At 35.5% G+C, this 25,932-nt stretch overlaps 3 protein-coding genes across 3 annotated transcripts; all 3 read right to left on the bottom strand.

Annotated features, from left to right (window-relative positions):
* Positions 1–6,057: 6,057 nt before the first annotated feature.
* LOC311169344 (olfactory receptor 10AG1-like) lies at positions 6,058–7,014 on the bottom strand (the record flags this gene model as incomplete). The annotated part of the gene is made up of 1 exon (XM_084231185.1): positions 6,058–7,014. The coding sequence occupies one exon, from the start codon at positions 7,012–7,014 to the stop codon at positions 6,058–6,060; it is 957 nt and encodes a 318-aa protein (XP_084087311.1).
* A 7,499-nt stretch (positions 7,015–14,513) lies between these two features.
* Positions 14,514–15,470, bottom strand: LOC311169255 (olfactory receptor 10AG1-like; the record flags this gene model as incomplete). Its single annotated transcript, XM_084231062.1, has 1 exon — positions 14,514–15,470. The coding sequence occupies one exon, from the start codon at positions 15,468–15,470 to the stop codon at positions 14,514–14,516; it is 957 nt and encodes a 318-aa protein (XP_084087188.1).
* An 8,617-nt stretch (positions 15,471–24,087) lies between these two features.
* Positions 24,088–25,044, bottom strand: LOC311170494 (olfactory receptor 10AG1-like; the record flags this gene model as incomplete). Its single annotated transcript, XM_084232911.1, has 1 exon — positions 24,088–25,044. One exon carries the CDS (start codon positions 25,042–25,044, stop codon positions 24,088–24,090), a length of 957 nt encoding a protein of 318 aa, XP_084089037.1.
* Between the last annotated feature and the right edge of the window lie 888 nt (positions 25,045–25,932).

Genomic DNA, 25,932 nt, shown 5'->3' with positions numbered 1-25,932 from the left:
TTCTAGAGAAGTCTTAGACTCTGGAACTAAGATAGCTTGAGACCTGGTGCAGGTATGATTTATCTTTAGGGGTTTACTCACAAATCAGCAATAAGAGCAGATGGACATTTTACTTCTTAACATTTGATTACAGTAAGGTTATTGGACTCCAAACCTTTATGTCGACATCACTTTTTATGACTATAACGTTACTTGGGGAAAAAAAATAGTTACACTTGTACTATTAGTCATCCTTTTAGAGCAACAAATTTAATTAAATATCTTTGTTTTCTGGACAATATATGGTTTCAAGACATAAATAAATATTTTTCATGAAAAAATAGATAATGCTCTATAGTTGTTAAAACAATTAGATCAACAAACTTTAATACTCTAATGATACAATATTTCTAAATTTACATTGAGTGGGGTCTTTGACTTAAAATTAACAGGTAGCTTATTATGTGGGAGATATAAATGTGAGATCATTCATTCAAAAAATTCAATTTTTTAGCAAAATTGATAAAAACAAATGAATAATATGTAAAATAAGGACCAAATTTAAAGATGTTATGCTTCTGAGTCACAGCAGAGCGCATTTTTTGTAGTAACTTCTCCAATGCCACCGTAATAACATCTTTGTTTCTCAGACAATATATAATGGGGTTTAACATGGGTGTCAAGATAGTATAAAAGAGAGAAAGGAATTTGTCCACTCTTGTTATGCGATTGGTTGTAGATCTGAAATACACAATGATAAGCTGAGCCAAAGAATCAAGTGACAACCGTGAGATGGGAAAAACGGGTCGAGAAGGCCTTGGCTCTCCCAGATGCTGATGGAAGCTTCATAATGGTGGAGACTATTTTCACATAAGATCCAACTATCAGAAAAGAAGGTATACTGGCAACTAGTATACTGGTATACTGGAAACTCTGAAAGCATCCCCACAAATAAGCAGAACCACTGGAGGTGCATCACAGAAAAAGTGATTCAACTGGTTACATCCACAGAAGGTTGAAGAGAAGACCACAGATATTGACAATGCATGTATCAGAATTGCAGTAGACCAACAGGCAACTGCCAGCTACATACACAGCCTATCATTCATGATGACAGGGTGTAGTAATGGGTTGCAAATGGAAACATACATGTCATAAGTCATGGCAGTGAGAATAAAGCACTCCGTATCTCCCACAACCAGAAAGAAATACATTTGAAGAGCACAAGCAAGTAGTGAAATATTTACATATTTTCTACAGAGATCTGTTAATAATCTGGGAACAGTAACTGACACATAACATATTTCCAAAAGGGAAAATTTCCTAAGGAAGAAATACATGTGGGTCTGTAGGGAAGGATCAACCTTATTTATTATGATAATGAGGCTATTTCCCATAAGAATAAATACATAGATTACTAGAAATATACCAAAAAGGAATCCTTGAAGGTTGGGAATGTCAGAAAACCCAATCAGGATGAATTCCATCAATGCAGTGTGGCTCCCCAGTGAGGAATTTTGTGCTATGCATTCCATCTATGATAAAATGATTTCAAGCCTTAGTAGCTCAATTCAATCCTTTGGTTTGAGTTGAAATTGGATGTATTATATGACTGGTTTCAAATCCATTGAGGTAGGATAGATGTCATTTTCTTGTTAGTTTTATATTTTAGGGAATACATTCATATATAATATCCTAAAAGTGCAAGATAGTCAAAGAGATAATCTATTTTCATGGTCATATTGAAAATTATGGTTTGTCACTAACACTGCAAAACAGATGGCAATGTAGTAAGAGCAAAGCATCAGGGAGCCTCTTCTCAAAGCTTAACTCTAGGTAACCTGGGAACTTCTCTAATGAAAAATGTTTCTCCTTCTTGGTAACTTGGTCTCTATTCATTTTTTTTTTCTGTCTACTTTTGTTTCTGTGTTGCACCATTGAATTTGTAGTCACTTGATATGCTATTGTACATTGCTTTTGATGTTTCTTCTTTTTGTTACTCTCAGGCAACCCAGTGGCAAAGTGGTCTGTAATTCTCCACTGCCTGGTCCACTGCAAGCAACCTGGCCTCCCACCAGCTATCAGTATTGGAAATATTGCATTTTAGCAAGTGTTATATGCACATAAAGTCTAAAATATTAAATAAATTGGGATTTATTATATAATTTCTTTAATTCTACCATGTCCCCACATTTATAAAATTTCTAAGATATTGCAAACTTTTGGTTTTTAGTAATAATTAGATAAGCCTATCCTTTTGGCGAGTAATGAGATAAAAGGAAAATGAAGGTATGTCAGAGAATTTGAGCAGCAAGTTCAAATGTGAGACTAGGTATGTGTAAAATCTGGTATAGTATCTTTTACTCTGTATTTAATAGGAATTTGAACATCTATCATCATTATTATTTATAGTAATATTATAAATAATTGATTATTTATAATAATATAATAATATTATTACTAATGTATAGTATACGCTGTGCATAATATGAACTGATTAACTCCATCTAAATTTAGAAACAAACTGCTACTTGCAGAGTAATTTAATCTCCCAAACATAAGCATTTTTCCATCAGATTATGTTCATTAATTCCTGTACTGCACTGAATCCTACATCTTAATTTTGTTATTTCCGTCCAGGCTTTGTAGCATTTATCCATGTGAAATAATGATGTTTTTCACATATAGTCCATAGTCTGAAATAGCCATTATCAGGTGTTTGAAACTATAGCCATTTTTTCAATTTCTTTGAAATAAAACAACTTTTCTTCTTGTGTGACACCAAGTTCCACATTTCCCACAAATCAAACCAATGAAACAATTTATTATTTGCACATTTTGTATCTTAGTTCTTATAACCCTAGATCCTTTCCTTCTCAGTTATGGAATCCTGATTTATGTCTTTACTTTCTCACAGCACACCCTCAAGACAAAGCTCCTCATCGCTCATTTATATGTTTGACTCACATTTTTGAACAGAAGGGATCAAGGATCTGGGATATTTGAGATTCAAAGAATATCCTCTCTAACCTGAAACAGTAGTCTTCTCTTGGATCTCTATATTTGATTCTCTGTGCCTTTATTTTCTCTGAATTCACTATTTGATAGTTATTTTTCCATATTATATCTTCCCACTGACTCATAATATTGCACAGGTACCTGAAATCTTCACTGACCAAAGATCTTTCTGCTCAATTCTTCCTGTTGAAAATATAGAGTCATGGGCCTCCCTTGGTGGCACAGCAGTTGAGGGCTGGGCTGCAAAGCTGCCCACAACTTCTGCAGCACCAGTTCAATCCCAGGCCACCGGCGAGGGTCCCACATGGCATGACAGACCTCTCCTGCCGCGCCCTCTGCTCCCCTCAGCAGTGTATTTCATCAGTCTGCTTGTTCTGTTCCCTGCTCTGGCTCTGGTGAATTCTCACACCCTCCCACACTTCTGACTCTACCCAGTGCTTGTATAAATAAATAAATAAATCTTAAAAAAAATTAAAGAAAGAAAATATAGAGTCATAATAATGTGTAACTAAGGGAGTTATTTTAAGACCTAAGGACATAATCTATTTGAGAGGCTGGCTTAAAAGATACAATTGTAGTTCTGTTCAGCATTGTTATATGATTTTTATTATATGTAATGTCTTTGTCATCATTACTTTATCTTATATCCTGTTTTCTTTATCTTAAAGTTTGCATATCTAATATTCAGTCTACTTTACCTGGATTTCCTCACTAATGCATCTGATTTCTGTAGGCACTGTTAATATTCCTGTTTTGCATAAGTACCCAATATACAGAGATGTAAATAACCTGCCCAATGTCCGGAAGCTGGTGCCTGGCCCAGGTGACTTTGAACTCAGCAGTATGATCAGACTCCACATTCCTAATCAACACTCAATGTTGACATAAAGCATTCAGTGAGAAGTGATTTTTGAATGCAATATTCACAAAAATGTAAATAAACTAAGTTATATAAAATCCTTTACAAAAGCATGTTGATTTCACTCCATTTAATATATTCTATGGTGTTATAAATATGAGGAGCTGATTATTACTCAAAGTTATAGTGTATATCCGAAGTTCAGAAGACTATAGAGACAAATGAATTTGAATAGAAAAAGAAAATAATCAAAAAAGAATGATTTTTGATTACTGATATCAAAAACTACATTTAATAAAATAAGCAGGGTAAAATAATTCTGCCTACATTTTTCATATATTGGAGAAATCTCTACTGGATTTTTATGTAGTATAAGGTGTTATGTCATATAAACTTTTGGCTTTAATTATGAAGCAATAAATTCAAATGCTGTTTTTCTTTCTTGAGATCAAACTTTACTTAAATCAACAAGACATAGTTGATTTTATAGTAGAGTGCCTCATTTGCCATAGGGAATTTATGCTCCAAATATTGTTACATTTTTAAATTCAAAATGTTTGTCAGAGCTAACTAGGAAATAACCAAGTCTGTCCCTTGCTGGATTAGCAATGCTTGGAAGGTTCTTTCACTGGGAATATGGGTGAAGCACATTAACCCCATGACCATTCCTCTGTCCCAGACTCCCCACGCATGCATCCTCTTGTCTCTAGTGAGTATAGCAAGTCTCGGTGGGAAGAGGCTGTGGAAGACATTCACAGTCTTAACTTTGGTCTAGATTGATGTATGAAATCTGTGGACATTAAATTTAAATTATTAAAAAATTATTTCTTCAGCTCAGAAAATTCACTTGGATAGTCTCTAGAGCTCATGCATCATCCTGTTTGTCCTCATGGCCCTCTCACCATATGAGTTTTGCATTAATTATAGGCATTTATATAAGAACAAAAAAATTGGTTTGGTGAAGAGGACCTAGTACACTGATTCTTGAGTTTTATATATTGAGAAGGTGTGAATATGAAAATGACAAATTGGTCTCTGACTTACTATGTGTGAACTGCCATACCTGAGTGCACATTTTCTATATTTTTGTAGTTGCTAAATGAGGCTCAGCATATTTTTTCTGCTCTGGATTGAGCAAATAGGAATATGGGGTGTGGTGGGGAATAGAAAAGCCCTGCAGGAGGAGCTGACCTGATCCAGTTGTTCTCAAGGGTTGAACCCAATGTCACTGACTTCCTACAAATGGCTTTTATGTTACTACCAAGCCTTTAGAGCACTCACACACATGAACACACACACACACACACACACACACACACACCATTTAAGTTTTAAGAATTCAAAGTTGATATCTAAAAATAAAATTTTCATTGTCAATAGATATTGAAAATAAGTCCAATTTAAATTGTATTGAAGTCCTTTGGTTCTCTTTTGTGTCACAAATCCCAATACAGCTGGCCTTTGCTAGAGTGAACTATGAAACAAAACAATGATCACCTTGCTTCTAAACAGTCCACTTTATAATCTGTCCACACATCAAAGACTCTGGATTCCTTCTGTGAATCATAATCTGTGTTTAACTTCAGTCTTTATATTGCAGAGAAATCTCATTTAGTAGTCATGATATTTTCCCTAAAAACCATATTTGCAAAATGCATATTTTCACTTTAACCCGGTTGCATGTGTACTGCATCTTTAGGGAGTTACTGATGAATCAGCAGTAAAAGCAGATGGCAATCTCAACTTTGTTAACATGTTAATCACAATATGGTTCTTGGACTCCAAACCTTTATGTCTACATCACTTTATATGATTATAATGAAAATTTGGGGAAAAAAAATCAATAGCTACATCTGTGCTATTAGTTACCCTTTTGGAGAAACAAATTTAATTAAATGTATTTGTTTTCCAAACAATAGGTTCAAGACATATATAAATATTTCTCATGAAAATAATAAATAGACAATGTTTATAGTATTTAAAACAATTGGATAAACAAACTTTAATTACTCCATGAGATATTAATAATATTTCTAAACCTTATATTGAGTTGGTATTTGACTTAAAAATAACAGATAGTTTATTTCGTGAGATATAAAAATGTGACATCATTCTGAAAAATTCTGGCTTATAGCAAAATTGATAAAAAACTAATGAATATTATGTAAAAAAGGAACAACTTGAACTGTTATGTGTCTGAGTCACAGCACAATGCATTTTTGCAGTAACTTCTCCAAGGCCAGCTTAACATCTTTGTTCCTCAGACAATATATAATTGGGTTTAACATTGGTGTCAAGATAGTATAAAAGAGAGAAAGGAATTTGTCCACTCCTGTTGAATGACTGGTCGTAGATCTGAAATACACAATGATGCCTGAGCCAAAGAATAAAATGACAACCGTGAGATGGGAAAAACAGGTCGAGAAGGCCTTGGCTCTGCCAGTTGCTGATGGAAGCTTCAGAATGGTGGAGACTATTTTAATATAAGATCCAACTATCAGAGAAGAAGGTATACCGGCAAGTAGTGCAGTAATCATATACAACAACATTTCAACCCTGAAAGCATCCACACAAATAAGCTGAATCACTGGAGGTGCATCACAGAAAAAGTGATTCAACTGGTTGCATCCACAGAAGGTTGAAGAGAAGACCACAGAGATCAACAATGTATGTATTGGAATTGCAGTAGACCAACAGGCAACTGCCAGCTGCATACACACCCTATCATTCATGATGACAGAGTAGAGTAATGGGTTGCAAATGGCAACATACCTGTCATAAGCCATGGCACTGAGAATAAAACACTCAGTGGCTGACAAGATCAGGAAGAAATACATTTGAATAGCACAGGCCAGCAATGAAATATTTCCATATTGCCTACAGAGATCTGTTAATAATCTGGGGACAGTAAATGATACATAACATATTTCCAAAAAAGAAAAATTCCTAAGGAAAAAATACATGGGGGTCTGCAGTGAAGGATCAATCTTAGTTATCATGATGATGAGGCTATTTCCAACAAGAATAAAGACATAGATTATCAGAAATATACCAAAAAGGAATCCTTGAAGGTTGGGAACATCAGAAAACCCAATCAGGATGAATTCCACCAATGCAGTGTGGTTCCACAGGGAGGAATTTTGTCCTATGCAATCCATCTATGATCAAGATGATTTCAAGTCTTAGTAGTCAACAATCCTTTGGCTTGAGTTGAATAGTAGATGTATCATGACTGGTTTCAAATCCATTGACATGGGATAGATGTTGTTTTCTTGTTTGTTTTTTATTTTGGGGAATACATTTCTAATTGAATATCCTACAAGTCCAAGATATTAAAAGAGATAATCTATTTTCATAATCATATTGAAATTTATGCTTTGTCACTAACACTATGAAATAGATAACAACAAATTAAGAGAAAAGCATTAGGGAGCCTCTTCTCAAAATGCTCTAGGTAACCTGGAACCGTCTCTAATGAGAAATGATTCCCCTTCCTGATCAATTTGATCTCTTCATTTTTCCTGTCTATTTTTATTTCTGTCTAGCACCATTGAATTTATGATCTTGTACATTGATTTTGATATTTCTTCTGTTCGCTACTCTCAGGCAACTCAGGGGCAAGTTGGTCAGTAGGTCTCCTCTGCCTGGTCCACTCCAACCGCCCTGGTCAACCACCAGCTATTAGTATTGGAAATATTGCATCTTTGCAAGCCCTATGTGAACATAAATACAAAATAGGAAATAAATTAACATTTTACTATATTATCTCTTTAATTCTAACACATCTCCACAGAAATAAAAATTCAAACATAATCAAAACTTTAGGCTCTTAGTAATAATTAGATAAGCTTATCCTTTCAGACAGTAATTAGACAAAGAAAAGGAAAATGAAGGCATATCAGATATGTGAGCAGAGAGTTCAAACATGAGAACAGATATATGAAAAACTTGCTGTAGTATCTGTACTTCTATGTTTAATAGGAATTGGGGATATGTATCTATCCATCCATCTTATATTATTACAATATAATATATAATATATATCACACATTATGTATTATGATTAATAGGTGCTGTGCATAATACAAACTTTGCTGATATCCTTTTAAAATTGGGAACACACTGCTAATTGCAGTGCAACTTATTCTAGTCATCTCCTAAAATACTATTTTTACATCAGAATATATTTAGTAATTCCTGCACTGCACTGAATCCTAAATCTTAATTTTTGTTATTTCCATTCAGTCTTTTTTTATAATATTCCTTTTTTTAAAGATTTATTCATTCATTTATACAAGAACCGGGGTACTGGCCAGAGGTGCGGGGGGTGGGGGTAAGACGATTCACCAGAGACACAGCGGGGAACAAACAGGCAGACTGAAAAATACACTGCTGAGGGGAGCAGTGGGTGAGACAGGAAAGGTCTGCCAGCCATGTGTGACCCTCGCTGGATGGCAGGGAACGCCCCAGCGCTGTGGACAGCTTCACGGCCCAGCCCTCAACCACTGAGCCACCAGGGAAGGCCCTATTTCCATTCAGTCTTTGTGGCATTTATTCATGTGAACAATGACCTATTCACACATTGTCACATAGTCTGAAATCCATATTGTCATGTGTTTGGAAGTGTAGCCATTTCCATTTCTGTACAACTCCCCTTTCTTCCTCTCTGACACCAACCTCTTCCGTTCCCACAAATTGAAACCAAGGAAACAATTTATAATTTCTACATTTTGTATCTAAGTTCTTCAAACACTTATCCCTTCCTTCTCAGTTCAAGGAATCCTGCATTCTGTCTTTAGTATCTCAAATCACCCCCTCAGGACAAACCTCATCATGTCTCTTCTGTGTATATGACTCACTTTTTGAACAGGAGGGATCAAGGACCAGGGATGTTTGAGATTCAAAGAATATGCTCGCTAAACAGAAACCATAATCTTCTCTTGGATCTCTATGTTTGCATCTCTGTGCCTTTATTTTCTCTGATTTCACAATTCGGTAGTTAATTTTCCATATTGTATCTCTCAAATGAATATAACACCACCTTAATTTTTTTTTATATAGGCTATATCTTTGAAAACTAACTACAACATTCAGAAAAATGAATTTTCATTGACCCAAAATGTTTCAAATGTATCAGACAGTCAAGCAAGATATATTTAATAAGAATTACTGTTGTTTATTGTGGATAAATATTAAGTGCATGATAAATACATGTATGTACATTGATTTAGGATAGTAAAAATTATAGTGGTGAATTGCATGAATTCAGTCATCTTTACAAAGCTTACTGGCCACTGGTAAGGTCACACAGGGAAGTTAGATGTCATGTAGAAAGTGCAGATCTATATGGGGAGAGTTACCTGGTCTTGCAGGAGGAACACATTCCTAAGAAAGTGACCATCACTCTGAGATTTTGTCAGATCACAGAGTCATGCTGGGATTATCACCTATAAGGAAAGAAAATAAACATTATTTCCAGAAAATAGGTCGACATACTCATTCAACTTTGTAACCCAAATAACGAGTCTTTGCAATGTGAGTGTTTTAAAAATACCTGCTGATGCTAATTGCAAATGATTTCCCAATGACTCACAATATTGCCAGGGTAACTAAAAAGTTCACTGAGCAAAGAACTTTATATTCCATTACATACAAAATCAGAAATATTTTGGTAATATGTAGTTATCTAAATTATCAAGGCTTAATTTTCCTTGTTGATAATACAGAGTCATAATAATAAGTAACTAAGTGAGACTTCTTTTGAGAAGAGATTTAATCCATTTAAGAGCCTTGTTTAAAATACACAGTTGTAGTTCGGTTCAGCATTGTTTTGATGCTCATCATAGATATTGTATTTATCATTATTACTTTATCTTATACTCACTTTATTTTAAAGTTTGCTTATCTTAAATACAGTCCACTTTACCCAGATTTCCTCATGAATGCATCTGATCTGTAGGCACTGTTAATATTCCCATTTTGCATAAGTACCTAATGCAGAGAGATAAAGAACCTGCCCAGTGGCAGGAAGCTGATGTCTGACCCTGGTGACTTCAAACTCAGTAGTGTGATCAGAATTCACATTCCTAATCAACAGTCAATGGCTGTCATAAGGTATTCAGTGAAAATGATTTTTTGAATGCAATATTCTGAAAAATATGAGTAAAACTAAGTTATATAAAACTTTTATAAGAACAAGTTGATTTTATCCCCATTTTATATATTCTATGGTGCTCTAAAAATTGGAGGCTCATTACTCATGTAATGTATATTTGAAGGACAGACAACTATAAGATAAATGAATCGGAATAGGAAAAGAAAATATATTTTCAATGAGCTTTGTTTATTGAGATCAAAAAACACACTATTATGGAAGAATCAGGGTAAAGTGATTGCTACTCACCTTTTTCATACTGTGAAGAAATCCCCGAGCTGCTCTTTTGTACTAAATAAGGTGTATGTCACATAAACTTGTGCTTTTATAATGAGTAACAAATTAACCATTGTTTTCTTCCTTGAATTCATACTTGACTTGATCAACATGGCACCTTTATAATAAAGAGTGTCTCAATTGCCAAGGGGAATGTGTGCTCCAAATATTGTTGCATTTTTAAATTCAAAGATGTTTATCAGTTGGTAACTAGGAAATAACCAAGGCTGTCCCTTGTTGGATTAGCAATGCCTGGCTTGTTCTCTCACGGGGAATATGGGTTAGGAGCATTAGCCCCATGACCTCTCCTCTGTCCCATGCTCCCCTCCCAGCTTCTTGTCTCAGGGGTTAGAGCAAGTCTCTGTTGGTAGAGGTTGTAGAAAGCGTTCCCAGTCTTAATTTTGGTTTAGATCTATGAATGATCTGAGGACATTAAATTTTGAATTATGAAAATATTATTTCTTCTGTGGAATAAATGTCACTTGGAAAGATTCCAGAGCTCTTGTTGGTTTTTATGGCCCTCTCACTATATGAACTGCCACATCTGAGTGCACATTTTCTATATTTTTGTAGCTGCCAAATGATCCTCAACATACTTTCTGGTCTGGATTGAACATATAGGATTATGGGGAGGGGGGAAGAAAAACCCTTCAGGAGTTGCTGACCTTGCTCTATTTTTCTCAAGGGTTGAATCTAAATTGAATGACTTTCTACAAAAAATCTTATGTGATACTCCAAAGCCCTCCTGCTTGTATGTGTGTGTGTGTGCCCATGTGTGTGTGTTTTAAGAATACAAGGTTACTACCTGAGAATAAAATTTCATTGCCAAATGAAATTCTAAATCAGTTCAATTTTATGTTGAAGTCCTTTGATTCTCTTTTATGTCACAAATTCCAACACTGCTGACCTTTGTTAGTGTCCATTATGAAACAAAACTTAATAATCACCTTGCTGCTTACAGTCTACTTTATAACCCCTCCATTCCTCAAAGGCTCTGGATTCCTGCTGTGAATATAACTTGTTTTTAACTTGTCTTTATATTGCAGAGAAGCCTCTTTTAACTGTCATGATATTTTCCCTTTAGGTCATTTTCGCAACATTCAAATTTTGACTTTAGCATCATAGGCTAATGGGCCTTTACACTTTTCAAAATTTTATGTGAAGAAGTGTGAGGATGACGTGAGCACCCAATCAAATGCAGTGTTATGGGCACATTCAGGGAATGGACACCTGCCTCACCCGGGTTCTGCAGGTCAGGATCAGGTACAGAGACTTACATGTGGGAAGTTTTACTGCTCCACAGGTCCTGTTGAAACAAGTCCTTGCAGGAGTGAACTTGTACCCACAGGAATATACACAAGGATCCACACACAGGCAATGTGCCTCGAAATAATGTTAAATTCAGGACCCAATAATGGGATGCTTTGCCAGCTTAATTATTACATTCCTCAGTCTACCTTCTCTGACTCTTGCTAGAAGACAGGAATGTGGGTTGAACATCACACTTTTTGAATCACAGCACTCTCTGCTGTCTGTGAGCACACACAAAATCCCATCTAAATTATTCAGTGATATGCAGCTGCCGCCTCTGGTATTACTGTGGTCAAACCTTATAAACAACTTTAGAGAACACATGTCCTAACAACATCTAGATTCTTCTCTGCAGCAGGCTGTTGCAAATGTTGCCTTATCAGATCTGTGCTAGATGTTAAGAACATCTTCCCTACCAGGCTTGACACATTCTAGTTAGAATTTCTAGAAAGTCTTCCTCATCAAATGCAGCCAGTCATTATGCCTCTTCCAATGCTCTGTGGTGTTTGAAGAGTTAAAACTGGTGATCAGTTGCTCCTTTCTATCTACAGACTGTGGAGTATTTGGTAGCGTAAGCTCTCATCTTCACAGAGGACCTGCTTTTGCCATGGTGCAAAGACTCTGAGAAGTTCAGCTGACCCAATGTCTGCCCTTCTCCATGTGTTCACATGAGTTGGGCCATGCTCTGGATCAAAGTAGGGTTTGATGCCTTTCATAGCCTTATGCCTATTCATCTTTCCTTTATCCTCCAGGTGGTTTTCCAACATGGAATCGCTTGTATAAAATTCACATGTTTTGGTATCTTTTTTTAAAAAAATGTATCATTTTACTATGGCAACAAGAATTTAGAACCTATATTTTTCTTTGGGCTTTAGTTTCATAAAGTTAGATGTGTATTATCACACTACATCCACCATCAAGCACCAATTAATTATGTTATAAAAAGATAAAAATTGACTTGATGTTAACTGGATATATAATTTGGGCCCATGTGCTGTGTTTGCCAATATTCAACCCTCTACTTTTGCTCAGAGATCTTTGATCACTTCATTGTTTTCAATATAACAGGTATCTCTGATGTATGGTGGAGGAGGCAGCCAGGCAAGTCAATTACTGCCAATGTTTTAAAAATTGCCCTAATCATTTTTTAGTATAATGACTCCACAAAATTTAAGAACAGCATTACAACCTAGTCACTTATATTTGATAACTTCTTGAGAGTGCTCAAAGAACAAACATACATTTTGTAAAAAATGAATAATATTTTGCATTGGAAACATTTTTGTAGGTTTATTCCCCCATTTTATTTCTACTGAACATGGAAATTTATGTCAAGAAATATTTATGCAGATATTGTATCATGTGTACAACTAATTACCTCATAGAGATCTCTGGTCATAATGTGACATGAGTGATGGTATAGGGGAAGCGACTGAAGGTTTCTATTTTGGAAGGAACATCATGGAAAGTCAGGTGAACAATACAAGAGTCTGGGAAGTTTTGGTATGACTGACTTAGAGAATGTGGATCATGACTAATAATCACATCTTACCAAATTCTAATTACAATTTTCTCTCTTTAAACTTATACAGCTATTCTTTTTCAATAAAATCTATAAAACCATTAAAGGAAAAAAAGCATAATTGATGATTTCCACATCATGAGAAGGTCAGTAAAAGTAACTGACAATCACAGTTAATTTCTTTATTCCATTATTCAAATACTTGTTTTAGCATTTTTTTTTTTTTTTTAATAGAGGCATGCTTTTTATTTATTTGTTTTGCTGGTTTGTTTGTTTTGTTTATACATGCACTGGGTACAGTCAGAAGTGCAGGAGGGAGGGTGAGAGAATTCACCAGAGCCAGAGCTGGGAGCAGAGCAGGCAGAAGGACCGAAGTACACTGCTGAGGGGAGCAGCGGGCGGCAGGAGAGGTCTGCGCGCCATGTGGGACCCTCCTCTGGTGGCCGGGGAGCAGCCGAGGATCGAACCGGCGCCGCAGAGGCCGCGCGCAGTTTCGCAACCCAGCGCTCAACCGCTGCGCCACCGGGGAGGCCCTGTTTTAGCATTGTTTATGTGCATTTAAGACCTGTATATTTTGTGGCCTAGGTTTTGTTCCCAGCCAGAGTGACCCACATCATGCAGCAGACCTCTCCTGTCTCACCCACGTCTCCCCTCAGCAGTGTATATCCATTTATCTGACTGTTCTGGTAAATCTTCTCATCCTTGTTTCCCTGACCTATACTCCAGTTCTTCTACTCCAAAAAATAAAAAAAAATAAATAAACTCTGTATTAAACAATGTAATTGAGTTTTGAAATGAGTGCAATGGAATTAAATGGAAATAGATCACATTCTAGAGAAGTCTTGGATTCTGGAACTAAGATAGCTTGAGCCCTGGTGTAGGTGTGGTCTATCTTTAGGGAATTACTGACAAATCAGCAATAAGAGCAGATGGGCATTTTACTTTTTAACATTTGATTACAGTAAGGTTATTGGACTCCAAACCTTTTTGTCGACATCACTTTTTACGATTATAATGTTATTTGGGAAAAGAAATAATTACACTTTTACTATTAGTCATCCTTTTAGAGCAACAAATATAATTAAATATCTTTGTTTTCTGGACAATATATTGTTTCAAGACATAAATAAATATTTTCTTGAAAAAATAAATAGATAATGCTCTATAGTTGTTAAAACAATTGATTCAACAAACTTTAATACTCTAATGATACAATTTTTCTAAATTTACATTGAGTGGGATCTTTGACTTAAAAGTAACAGGTAGTTTATTATGTGGGAGATAAAATGTGAGATCATTCATTCAAAAAATTCAATTTTTTAGCAAAATTGATAAAAAAACAAATGAATAATATGTAAAATAAGGACCAAATATAAAGATGTTATGCTTCTAAGTCACAGCAGAGTGCATTTTTGTAGTAACTTCTCCAATGCCACCTTAACATCTTTGTTTCTCAGACAATATATAATGGGGTTTAACATGGGTGTCAAGATAGTATAAAAGAGAGAAAGGAATTTGTCCACTCTTGTTATGCGATTGGTCGTAGATCTGAAATACACAATGATGGCTGAGCCAAAGAATAAAGTGACAACTGTGAGATGGGAAAAACAGGTTGAGAAGGCCTTGGCTCTGCCAGTTGCTGATGGAAGCTTCAGAATGGTGGAGACTATCTTCACATAAGATCCAACTATCAGAAAAGAAGGTATACTGGCAACTAGTGCAGTAATCATATACAGCAACATTTCAACCATGAAAGCATCCCCACAAATAAGCTGAACCACTGGAGGTGCATCACAGAAAAAATGATTCAATTGGTTACATCCACAGAAGGTTGAAGAGAAGACCACAGAGATGAACATTGTATGTACCGGAATTGCAGTGGTCCAGCAGACAACTGCCAGCTGCATACACAGCCTGTTGTTCATGATGACAGGGTAGAGTAATGGGTTGCAAATGGCAACATACCTGTCATAAGCCATTGCAGTGAGAATAAAGCACTCCGAGTCTCCCAGAACCAGAAAGAAATACATTTGAAGAGCACAAGCCAGAAAGGAAATATTTTCATATTTTCTACAGAGATCTGTTAATAATCTGGGAACAGTAACTGACACATAACATATTTCCAAAAGGGAAAAATTCCTAAGGAAGAAATACATGGGGGTCTGTAGGGAAGGATCAACCTTAGTTATTATGATAATCAGGCTATTACCCATAAGAATAAAGACATAGATTACTAGAAATATACCAAAAAGGAATCCTTGAAGGTTGGGAATGTCAGAAAACCCAATCAGGATGAATTCCATCAGTGCAGTGTGGCTCCCCAGTGAGGAATTTTGGGCTGTGCAGTCCATCTATGATCAAAATCATTTCAAGCCTTCGTCTTCAATTCAGTCCTTTGGTTTGAGTTGAAACTGGATGTATTATATGACTGGTTTCAAATCCATTGAGGTAGGATAGATGTCATTTTCTTGTTTGTTTTATATTTTAGGGAATACATTCATATATAATAACCTAAAAGTGCAAGATAGTAAAAGAGATCATCTATTTTCATGATCATATTTAAAAATATGGTTTTGTCACTAACACTACAAAACAGATGACAATGTAGTAGAGCAAAGCATCAGGAATCCTCTTCTCAAAGCTTAACTCTAAGTAACCTGGGAACTTCTCTAATGAGAAATGTTTAACCTTCCTGATAATTTGGTCTCTATTCATTTTTTTCTGTCTACTTTTGTTTCTGTGTTGCACCACTGAATTTGTAGTCAGTTGTTATGCTATTGTACATTGCTTTTGATGTTTCTTCTTTTTGTTACTCTCAGGCAACCCAGTGGCAAGGTGGTCTGTAATTCTCCACTGTCTGGTCCACTGTAAGCAACCTGGCCTCCCACCAGCTATCAGTATTGGAAATATTGCATTTTAGCAAGTGTTATATGCACATAAAGTCCAAAATATTAAATAAATTGGGATTTTATTATATAATTTCTTTAATTTTACCATGTCCCCACATTTATAAAAATTCTAAGATATTCCAAACTTTAGGCTTTTAGTAACAATTAGATAAGCCTATCCTTTTGGGGAGTAATTAGATAAAAGGAAAATGAAGGCATGTCAGAGAATCTGAACAGAGAGTTCAAATGTGAGAGTAGGTATGTGTAAAATCTGGCATAGTATCTTTTACTCTATATTTAATAGGAATTTGAACATCTCTCATATATAATTATTAATGTATAAATATGCTGTTCATATTACAAACTGATTAACTCCATCGAAATTTAGAAACAAACTGCTAATTGCAGTGTAATTTTCTGTAATCTCCCAAAATAAAACCATTTTTACATCAGATTATGTTCAGTAATTCCTGTACTGTGCTGAATCCTACATCTTAATTTTGTTATTTCCATCCAGGCTTTGTAGCATTTATCCATGTGAAATAATGACATTTTTCACACATAGTCCATAGTCTGAAATAGCCATTATCAGGTGTTTGAAACTATAGCCATTTTTTCAATTTCTTTGAAATACAACAACTTTTCTTCTTGTGTGACACCAAGTTCCACATTTCCCACAAATGAAACCAATGAAACAATTTATTATTTGCACATTTTGTATCTTAGTTCTTATAACCCTAGATCCTTTCCTTCTCAGGTCAAGGAATCCTGATTTATGTCTTTAGTTTTTCACAGCACACCCTCAAGACAAAGCTCCTCATCGCTCATTTATATTTATGACTCACATTTCTGAACAGAAAGGATCAAGGATCTGGGATGTTTGAGATTCAAAGAATATCCTCTCTAACCTGAAACAGTAGTCTTCTCTTGGATCTCTATGTTTGAGTCTCTGTGCCTTTATTTTCTATAAATTCACTATTTGGTATTTATTTTTCCATATTATATCTTCTCAAATTTTGAATATGCGTATCATACTCCTAAGTATTTTTATATAAGCTGTACCTTAAGAAAAACAACTATAGCAATAAGAGAAATGAATTTTCAATGACCCAAAATGTTTCAAGTGTATTAGGCATTTAAACAATATATATTAAATACGAATTACTGCAGTTTATAGTGGATAAATATTAAGTGCATGTTAAATGCAAGTGTGTCCATGGCTAAGGAGAGTAATAATAATAATAATAGTGGTGAATTATATGATTTTAGTCATCTTCACAGAATTATCGACCAGTGGTAAGGTGAGACAGGAAAGTCAGATGTCACCCTAGAAAGGGCAGATCTATGTGGGGAGAGTTACCTGGTCTTGCAGGAGGGCTGTTTCTAAGCAAATGACATCACTCTGAGATTTAGTCAGAAAACAGATTTGTGCTGGTATTATCCCTTTGCCCCTTTGCGGAAAGAGAATAAACATTATTTCCAGAAAAATTGGCCTTATACTCTTTCAATTCCATAACCCAAACTATCTAGTGTTTGTGGTGTGAGTGTTTTAGAAATACCTGCTGATGGGTAATTGGAAATGGTTTCCCACTGACTCATAATATTGCATAGGTACCTGAAATCTTCACTGACCAAAGATCTTTCTACTCAGTTTTTCATGTTGAAAATATAGAGTCATGGGTCTCCCCTGGTGGCACAGCAGTTGAGGGCTGGGCTGCAAAGCTGCCCACAACTTCTGCAGCACCAGTTCAATCCCAGGCCACCGGCGAGGGTCCCACATGGCATGACAGACCTCTCCTGCTGCGCCCTCTGCTCCCCTCAGCAGTGTATTTCGTCAGTTTGCTTGTTCTGTTCCCTGCTCTGGCTCTGGTGAATTCTCACACCCTCCCACACTTCTGACTCTACCCAGTGCTTGTATAAATAAATAAATAAATCTTAAAAAAAATTAAAGAAAGAAAATATAGAGTCATAATAATGTGTAACTAAGGGAGTTATTTTAAGACCTAAGGACATAATCTATTTGAGAGGCTGGCTTAAAAGATGCAATTGTAGTTCTGTTCAGCATTGTTATATAATTTTTATCATATATAATGTCTTTGTCATCATTACTTTATCTTATATCCTGTTTTCTTTATCTTAAAGTTTGCATATCTAATATTCAGTCTACTTTACCTGGATTTCCTCACTAATGCATCTGATTTCTGTAGGCACTGTTAATATTCCCATTTTGCATAAGTACCCAATATACAGAGATATACATAACCTGCCCAATGTCAGGAAGCTGGTGCCTGGCCCAGGTGACTTTGAACTCAGCAGTATGATCAGACTCCATATTCCTAATCAACACTCAATGGTTGTCATAAAGCTTTCAGTGAGAAGTGATTTTTGAATGCAATATTCACAAAAATGTAAATAAACTAAGTTATATAAAATCCTTTACAAAAGCATGTTGATTTCATTCTATTTTATATATTCTATGCTGTTATAAATATGAGGAGCTGATTACTCAAAGTTATAGTGTATATTTGAAGTTTAGAAGACTATAGTGACAAATGAATTTGAATAGAAAAAGAAAATAATCAAAAAATGATTTTTGATTACTGATATCAAAAATTACATTTAATAAAATAAGCAGGGTAAAATAATTCTGCCTACCTTTTTCATATATTGGAGAAATCTTTGTGCTGCATTTTTATGTAGCATAAGGTGTTGTTATATAAACTTGTGGCTTTAATTATGAAGCAATAAATTCAAATGTTGTTTTTCTTTCTTGAGTTCAAACTTTACTTAAAGCAACACGGCATAGTTGATTTTATAATAGAGTGCCTCATTTGCCATAGGGAATTTATGCTCAAATATTGTTACATTTTTAAATTCAAAATGTTTGTCAGAACTCACTAGGAAATAACCAAGTCTGTCCCTTGCTGGATTAGCAATGCTTGGAAGGTTCTTTCACTGGGAATATGGGTTAAGGAGCATTAACTCCATGACCACTCCTCTGTCCCAGACTCCCCATGCATGTCTCCTCTTATCTCTAGGGAGTATAGCAAGTCTCGATGAGAAGAGGCTGCAGAAGGCATGTATAGTCTTAACTTTGGTCTAGATTGATGTATGAAATCTGTGGACATTAAATTTAAATTATTAAAAAAATTATTTCTTCAGTTCAGAAAATTCACTTGAATAGTCTCTAGAGCTCATGCATCATCCTGTTTGTCCTCATGGCCCTCTGAACATATGAGTTTTGCTTTGAGCATTAATTACAGGCATTTATATAAGAATAAAAAAAATGGTTTGGTGAAGAGGACTTAGTACACTGATTCTTGAGTTTTATATATTGAGAAGGTGTGAATATGAAAATGACAAATTGGTCTCTGACTTACTATGTGTGAACTGCCATACCTGAGTGCACATTTTCTATATTTTTGTAGTTGCTAAATGAGGCTCAGCATATTTTTTCTGCTTTGGATTGAGTAAATAGGAATATGGGGGGTGATGGGGGAATAGAAAAGCCCTGCAGGAGGAGCTGACCTGATCTAGTTGTTCTCAAGGGTTGAACCCAATGTCACTGACTTCCTATAAATGGCCTATATGTTACTACCAACCCTTTGGAGCGCTCACACACATGAACACACACACACAGCCCATTTAAGTTTTAAGAATTCAAAGTTGATATCTAAAAATGAAATTTTCATTGTCAGTAGATATTGAAAATAAGTCCAATTTAAATTGTATTGAAGTCCTTTGGTTCTCTCTTTTTTTTTTTTTCGTAAGATGATACCTTAATTAATTAATTTATTTATTTATTATGAATTTTATTTTTATATTCCCCATAAAATTGCAATCCCCTGATTTTGACCCCAATCACTCCCCTTCCCACTCCCCAGCTCCACAGAGTGTCTCTGGTTCATAGTTGTTTGTTGATTTTGATTTTTACTTTCTTATAGTTATTCTTTTTCCTGGTCCCTTATTTAAGTTTTCTAGATTCCTGCTATGAGTGAGACCATCCGGTATTTTTCTTTTTCTTTCTGTCTTATTTCGCTCAGCATGATCCCTTCCAGCGTCATCCATGTTGCTGCAAATTGCATGTGTTTATATTTTTTTTGAATGCTGAGTAATATTCCATAGTGTATATATACAACATCTTCTTGATCCAGTCATGTATTTTTGGGCATTTGGGTTGTTTCCAAAGCTTATCTATTGTAAACAGTGCTGCTATAAGCATAGGGGTGCAGGTGCTCTTTGGAATTGATTTTTCTGTGTCCTTTGGGTAAATACCTAGGAGCAGAATTGCTGGATTATATGGAAGCTCTATGTTTAGTAGGTCAAGAAATCTCCACACAACTCTCCATAGTGGCTGGACCAGTTTGCACTCCCACCAACAGTGCAGGAGAGTTCCTTTTTCTCCACAACCTCGCCAACATTTGTTGTTGCTAGTTTTTTTAATATGTGCCATTCTCACTGGTGTAAAATGGTATCTCATGGTAGTTTTGATTTGCATTTCCCTGATTACAAGTGATGTTGAACATTTTTTTCATATGCCTGTTGGCCATTTGCCTTTCCTCTTCAGAGAAGTTTCTTTTTAGCTCTTCTGCCCATTTTTTGACTGGATTATTTTCTTTGTTTTGGTTGAGTCTCATCAGCTCTTTGTAGATTTTTGTGATCAGTCCTTTATCATTAGTGTTGTGTGCAAAAATGTTCTCCCAGTCGTTGGGGTTTCTCTGTTTTTGTTATTGTGCCTTTTGCTGTGCAGAAGCTCTTTAATTTGATGTAGTCCCAGCTGTTTATCTTTGCCTTCGCTATCACTGCTTTGGGTGATGTGTCTGTAAAGATGTCTTTGATGTGCATATCAAGTAGTGTTTCACTTATATTTCCTTCTATGTATTTTATGGTTTCAGGTCTTCTGTCTAGATCTTTAATCCATTTTGAATTGGTTTTTGTGTATGGTTTAACCTTAAACCATAGTCAAGCTTCATTCTTTTGCATGTAGTGACCCAGTTTTCCCAGCACCATTTATTGAACAAACTTTCTTTGCTCCAATGCATATTCTTTGCTCCTTTGTCAAAGATTAGTTGACCATAAATCTGTGGGTTTATTTCTGGATTTTCTATTCGATTCCATTGGTCTGTGTGTCTGTTCTTGTTCCAATACCATGCAGTTTTGATGATTATGGCTTTGTAGTATAGTTTGAAGTCTGGGAGTGGTTCTCTTTTGTGTCACAAATCCCAATAACAGCTGGCCTTTGCTAGAGTGAACTATGAAACAAATCAATGATCTCCTTGCTTCTAAACAGTCCACTTTATAATCCATCCACTCATCAAAGACTCTGGATTCCTTCTGTGAATCATAACCTGTGTTTAACTTCAGTCTTTATATTGCAGAAAAATCTTGCTTGGTAGTCATGATATTTTCCCTAAAAGCTATATTTGCAACATTCATATTTTTCACTTTAACCCACAGGACAATGGGTCTTTTCACTTTTCAAAATTGTCTTGAGCAGGTGAGGAAGTGTGGGGATGACCCAAGAACACAATCAAATGCCGACTTAAGGGCATATTCAGAGAGAGGCACCTGCTTACACCAGGTTCTGCAGGTCAGGATCAGGCCCAGAGAATCAGAGCTTTGCTTCTCACAAGTCCTGTTGAAACAAGTCCTTACAGGAGTGAACTTGTACCCACAGGAATATATACCAGGATCCTCACACAGGCAAAATGTATCAAACTAATGTTATATTCAGAACCCAATAATGAGGATGCTTTGTCAGCATAAATGTTGGATACTAGAGTATACCTTCCCTGACTCTTGTTAGAAGACAGGAATATGGATTGAACATCACACATTCTGTGTCACAGCACTCACTGCTGTCTAGAAGCACACATAAAACCCCATCTAAATTATTTGGTGATAATGCAGCTGCCACCTCTTGGTATTACTGTGGTCAAACCTTATGCTTTAGAGAACACATGTCCCAACAATATCTAGATTCTTCTCTGCAGCAGGTTGTTGCAAATGTTGCCTTCATGAGATTTGTGCTAAAGGTAAAGAAAATTTTCCTGACCAGGCTTGACATATTCTATCTAGAATTTCTAGAATGTCTTCCTCAACAAATGCAGCTAGCCATTATGCCTCTTCCAATGTTCTATGGTGTTTGAGGAGTTAAAACTGGTGATCAGTGGGTCCTTTCTACCTATAGACTATTGAGTATTTAGTAACTCAAGCTCTCATCCTCACAGGGGACCCACCTTTTCCAGGGTGTTGTCCTCCTCTGAGAAGTCCAGCTGACCTAAGGTCTGCCCTTCTCTATGTGCCCACACGCATCAGGCCATGCTCTGGATCACACTAGGGTTTGATGTTCTATGTAGCCCTGTGAATATTCTTCTTTCCTTCATCCTCCTCAAGCTGGATTTCCAACATAGAATTGCTAGTACAAAATTCTAAGGCAACACATCTTAATATCCTTTAAAAAAATATAATTTTATATTAACAACATCCATTTAGAACACTATAGTTTTCTTATGGATGTAGTTTCATAAAGTTTAAATGTATGTTACCACACTACATCCACCATCAAAGCACAATTAATTATGTTAAAAAAAAACATGAAATTTTGACATGTTGATGTTGACTGGATATGTAATTTCCCCACACATAATGTGTTTGCCAGTATTCACCCTCTCTACTTCTGCTTGAGATCTTTGATCGCTTCACTATTCTCAAATGAGAGGTAGCTGATGTTTGTGGGCAGGGGACAACTCTAAAGAGAACATACTGGTCATGTTTGAAACCCCCCTTCTATTTTTTTAATAGCACCTTCACAAATAATGGAAGAACATCTCTATGATTTAGTTATTTATATTTGATAACTTATTTAACAGTGCTTCAAGAACAAAGCTACATTTTGTTAAAATGGAATAAATTTAGCATTGAAAATAAAGTTTTAAAGTTTTTTCCCCCATTTTTCTTTCTCCTTAACTGGAATTTTATGTCAGGAATATTTATGCAGTCATTGTGTTATTTACCTTATAGAGATCTCTAATCATAAATGTGCCATGAACGATGGGACAGGGGAAGTGAGTGAGGGTTTCTGTATTGGAAGGAAACTCATGGGAAGTCAACATGAATAATGCAAGTCTGGGAGGGTTGATGATAAGAGACTTACAGAATGTGTTTCATGGAGAAGGAAAACAATGTGGGAAAAACATTAATAAACACATCTTACAAAATTAAAATTAGAATTTATCTCTTAAAACCTACAAAGCTATTCTTTTTCAGTAAAACCTATACAATTATGTAAAGAAAAGTGTAAGCATAACAGGACATTTCTACCTCAGTAAGACAGTCAGTAAAAGTAACACACAACCATAGTTTAATTTTTTATTGAATCACTCAAATATTGTTCTTCTATAGTTTTAGCATTCCTTATGTACATTTAAGACCCGTATAACAAAATTTAATTTAGCTGTTGAGATGAATGCAATAAAAGTTGAATAGAGTTAAGTCACATTCTAGAGAAAGACTGGATCCTATCACCAAGATAGTGTGAGCACTGTTCTCATGTGATTCATCATTAAGGACTGAGCTACTCAATTGACATAAGAGCAGATGACACAAGAGCAGATTTGACTTTTTAGTAGATTAAACTATAGTTAAGTTTCTTGGACTCCAAACCTTTATTTCTGTACTTCACTTTGGATAATTACAATATAATTTGGCTGAAGCAGAAAAAAAATAATTGTTACACATGTGTGGTAATCATCCCTTTAGACCAACAAATTTATGTTCAGAAACTATTGGTTCTGCAGATATATAAGTAAATATTTTTTGTAAAAAGATAATATTCTATACTTTTCAAAACAACACTTAAATCAACAAACTTTAATGACTCCAATGAGATATTAACAATGTTTCTAAACTTTATATTGAGTTGGGTATTTATTTGGCTTAACAGTAACAGGTGAGTTTATTTATTAGAGATAAATATATGAGACCATTCATAATAGTTCAGGTTTTTGCAAAATTAAAGAAAAAACAAATGGAGAATGTCAAAAATATGAAGCGAGTTTTAAGAAGTTATGTTTGTGAGTCACAGCACAGTCCATTTCTGCAGGAATTTTCTTAATGCGACTATTACATCTTTGTTCCTCAGACAGTAGATAATAGGGTTGAACATGGGTACCAAAATGGTGTAAAAAAGAGAAAGGAATTTGTCCATTCCTGTTGAGTAAGTGGACTTAGGTTTCATATATACAATGATGCCTGATGCAAAGAATAAAGTCACAATCATGAGATGGGAAGAACAAGTAGAGAAGGCCTTGGCTCTCCCAGTTGCTGATGGCAGCTTCAGGATGGTGGAGATTATCTTCCCATATGATCCAAGAATCATAAAAGAAGGTATACTGGCGCCGAATGCAGCAACTGCATAAGTTAACATTTCAAACATGAAAGTATCCCCACAGACAAGCTGAACAACTGGAGGTGGATCACAGAAAAAGTGATTCAACTGGTTACATCCACAGAAGGTTGAGGAGAAGACAACAGAGATGAATATTGTATGTACCGGAATTGCAGTGGTCCAGCAGACAACTGCCAGCTGCATACACAGTCTGTTGTTCATGATGACAGGGTAGAGTAATGGGTTGCAAATGGCAACATACCTGTCATAAGCCATTGCAGTGAGGATAAAGCACTCCGTGTCTCCCAGAACCAGAAAGAAATACATTTGAAGAGCACAAGCCAGAAAGGAAATATTTTCATATTTTCTACAGAGATCTGTTAATAATCTGGGAACAGTAACTGACACATAACATATTTCCAAAAGGGAAAAATTCCTAAGAAAGAAATACATGGGGGTCTGTAGGGAAGGATCAGCCTTAGTTATTATGATAATGAGGCTATTTCCTGTAAGAATAAAGACATAGATTATCAGAAATATACCAAAAAGGAATCCTTGAAGGTTGGGAACATCAGAGAACCCAATCAGGATGAATTCCACCAATGCAGTGTGGTTCCCCAGAGGGGAATTTTGTCCTGTGCATTCCATCTATGAACAAAATGATTTCACGGCTTAGAAGTCAATTCAATTATTTGGTTCAAGCTGAAATTTGGGACAAATTAAGTTATAGATTTCAAGCTCATTGACACAGAATAGATACTGATTTTCTTGTTTGCTTTCTATTTTGGATCATACATTTGAAATCTAATATAATAAAATTCCAGGAAATTTAAAAAGATAATCCGTTTTCTGATCATACTAAAAACTATAGGTATATTACTAACACTAAAAAGAAGATGAAATAAAATTAGAGAGAACATGATAGGAAGCCTCTTCTCAAACAGCTCCTGGTAACCTGAGACCTTCTCCAATAAGAAATGTTTCGCCTTCCTCATTAATTTATTCTCTATTCGATGCCTATGTCTATATTTTTCTGTCTAGCACCGTGAAATTTATAATCTGTTTATATGATTTTTGTACATTGATTTTGATGTTTCTCCTGTGAGGTATTCTCAGGCAGCCCAGGAGAAGGTGATCAGTAAGTCTCCACTGCCTGGTCCACTTCAGCATACCTGGTCACTCATCAGGTTCTTGTACAAGAAATAATGCACCATATGAGGTCCTATGTGCACATAAAGTCTGATTTTTGTTATAAGACACCCTCAGTTCTACCGTAGTCTCCACAGTCTTAAAATTCTAAGCAATTTACAAACTTTAGACTTTTAGTAATAATTTGTTAAGCTTACCCTTTTAGAGAATAGTTACAAAAAGTAAAGGCAATTGAAGGTTGTCAGAGAATTTGATCAGACAGTTCACACATGACACCATATCTATGTGTATAAAGTCTGCCATTTTATATCTTCTGTTTTTAATAGGAGTTTTGAAAATCTATCAATTCATTTATTTATCTATCATCTACTATTACTAACACATAAT

This window comes from Talpa europaea (genome assembly GCF_964194135.1).
Source record: "Talpa europaea genome assembly, chromosome: 1".
Lineage (NCBI taxonomy): Eukaryota > Metazoa > Chordata > Mammalia > Eulipotyphla > Talpidae > Talpa > Talpa europaea.
This window is presented reverse-complemented; position numbering and strand designations above follow the sequence as displayed.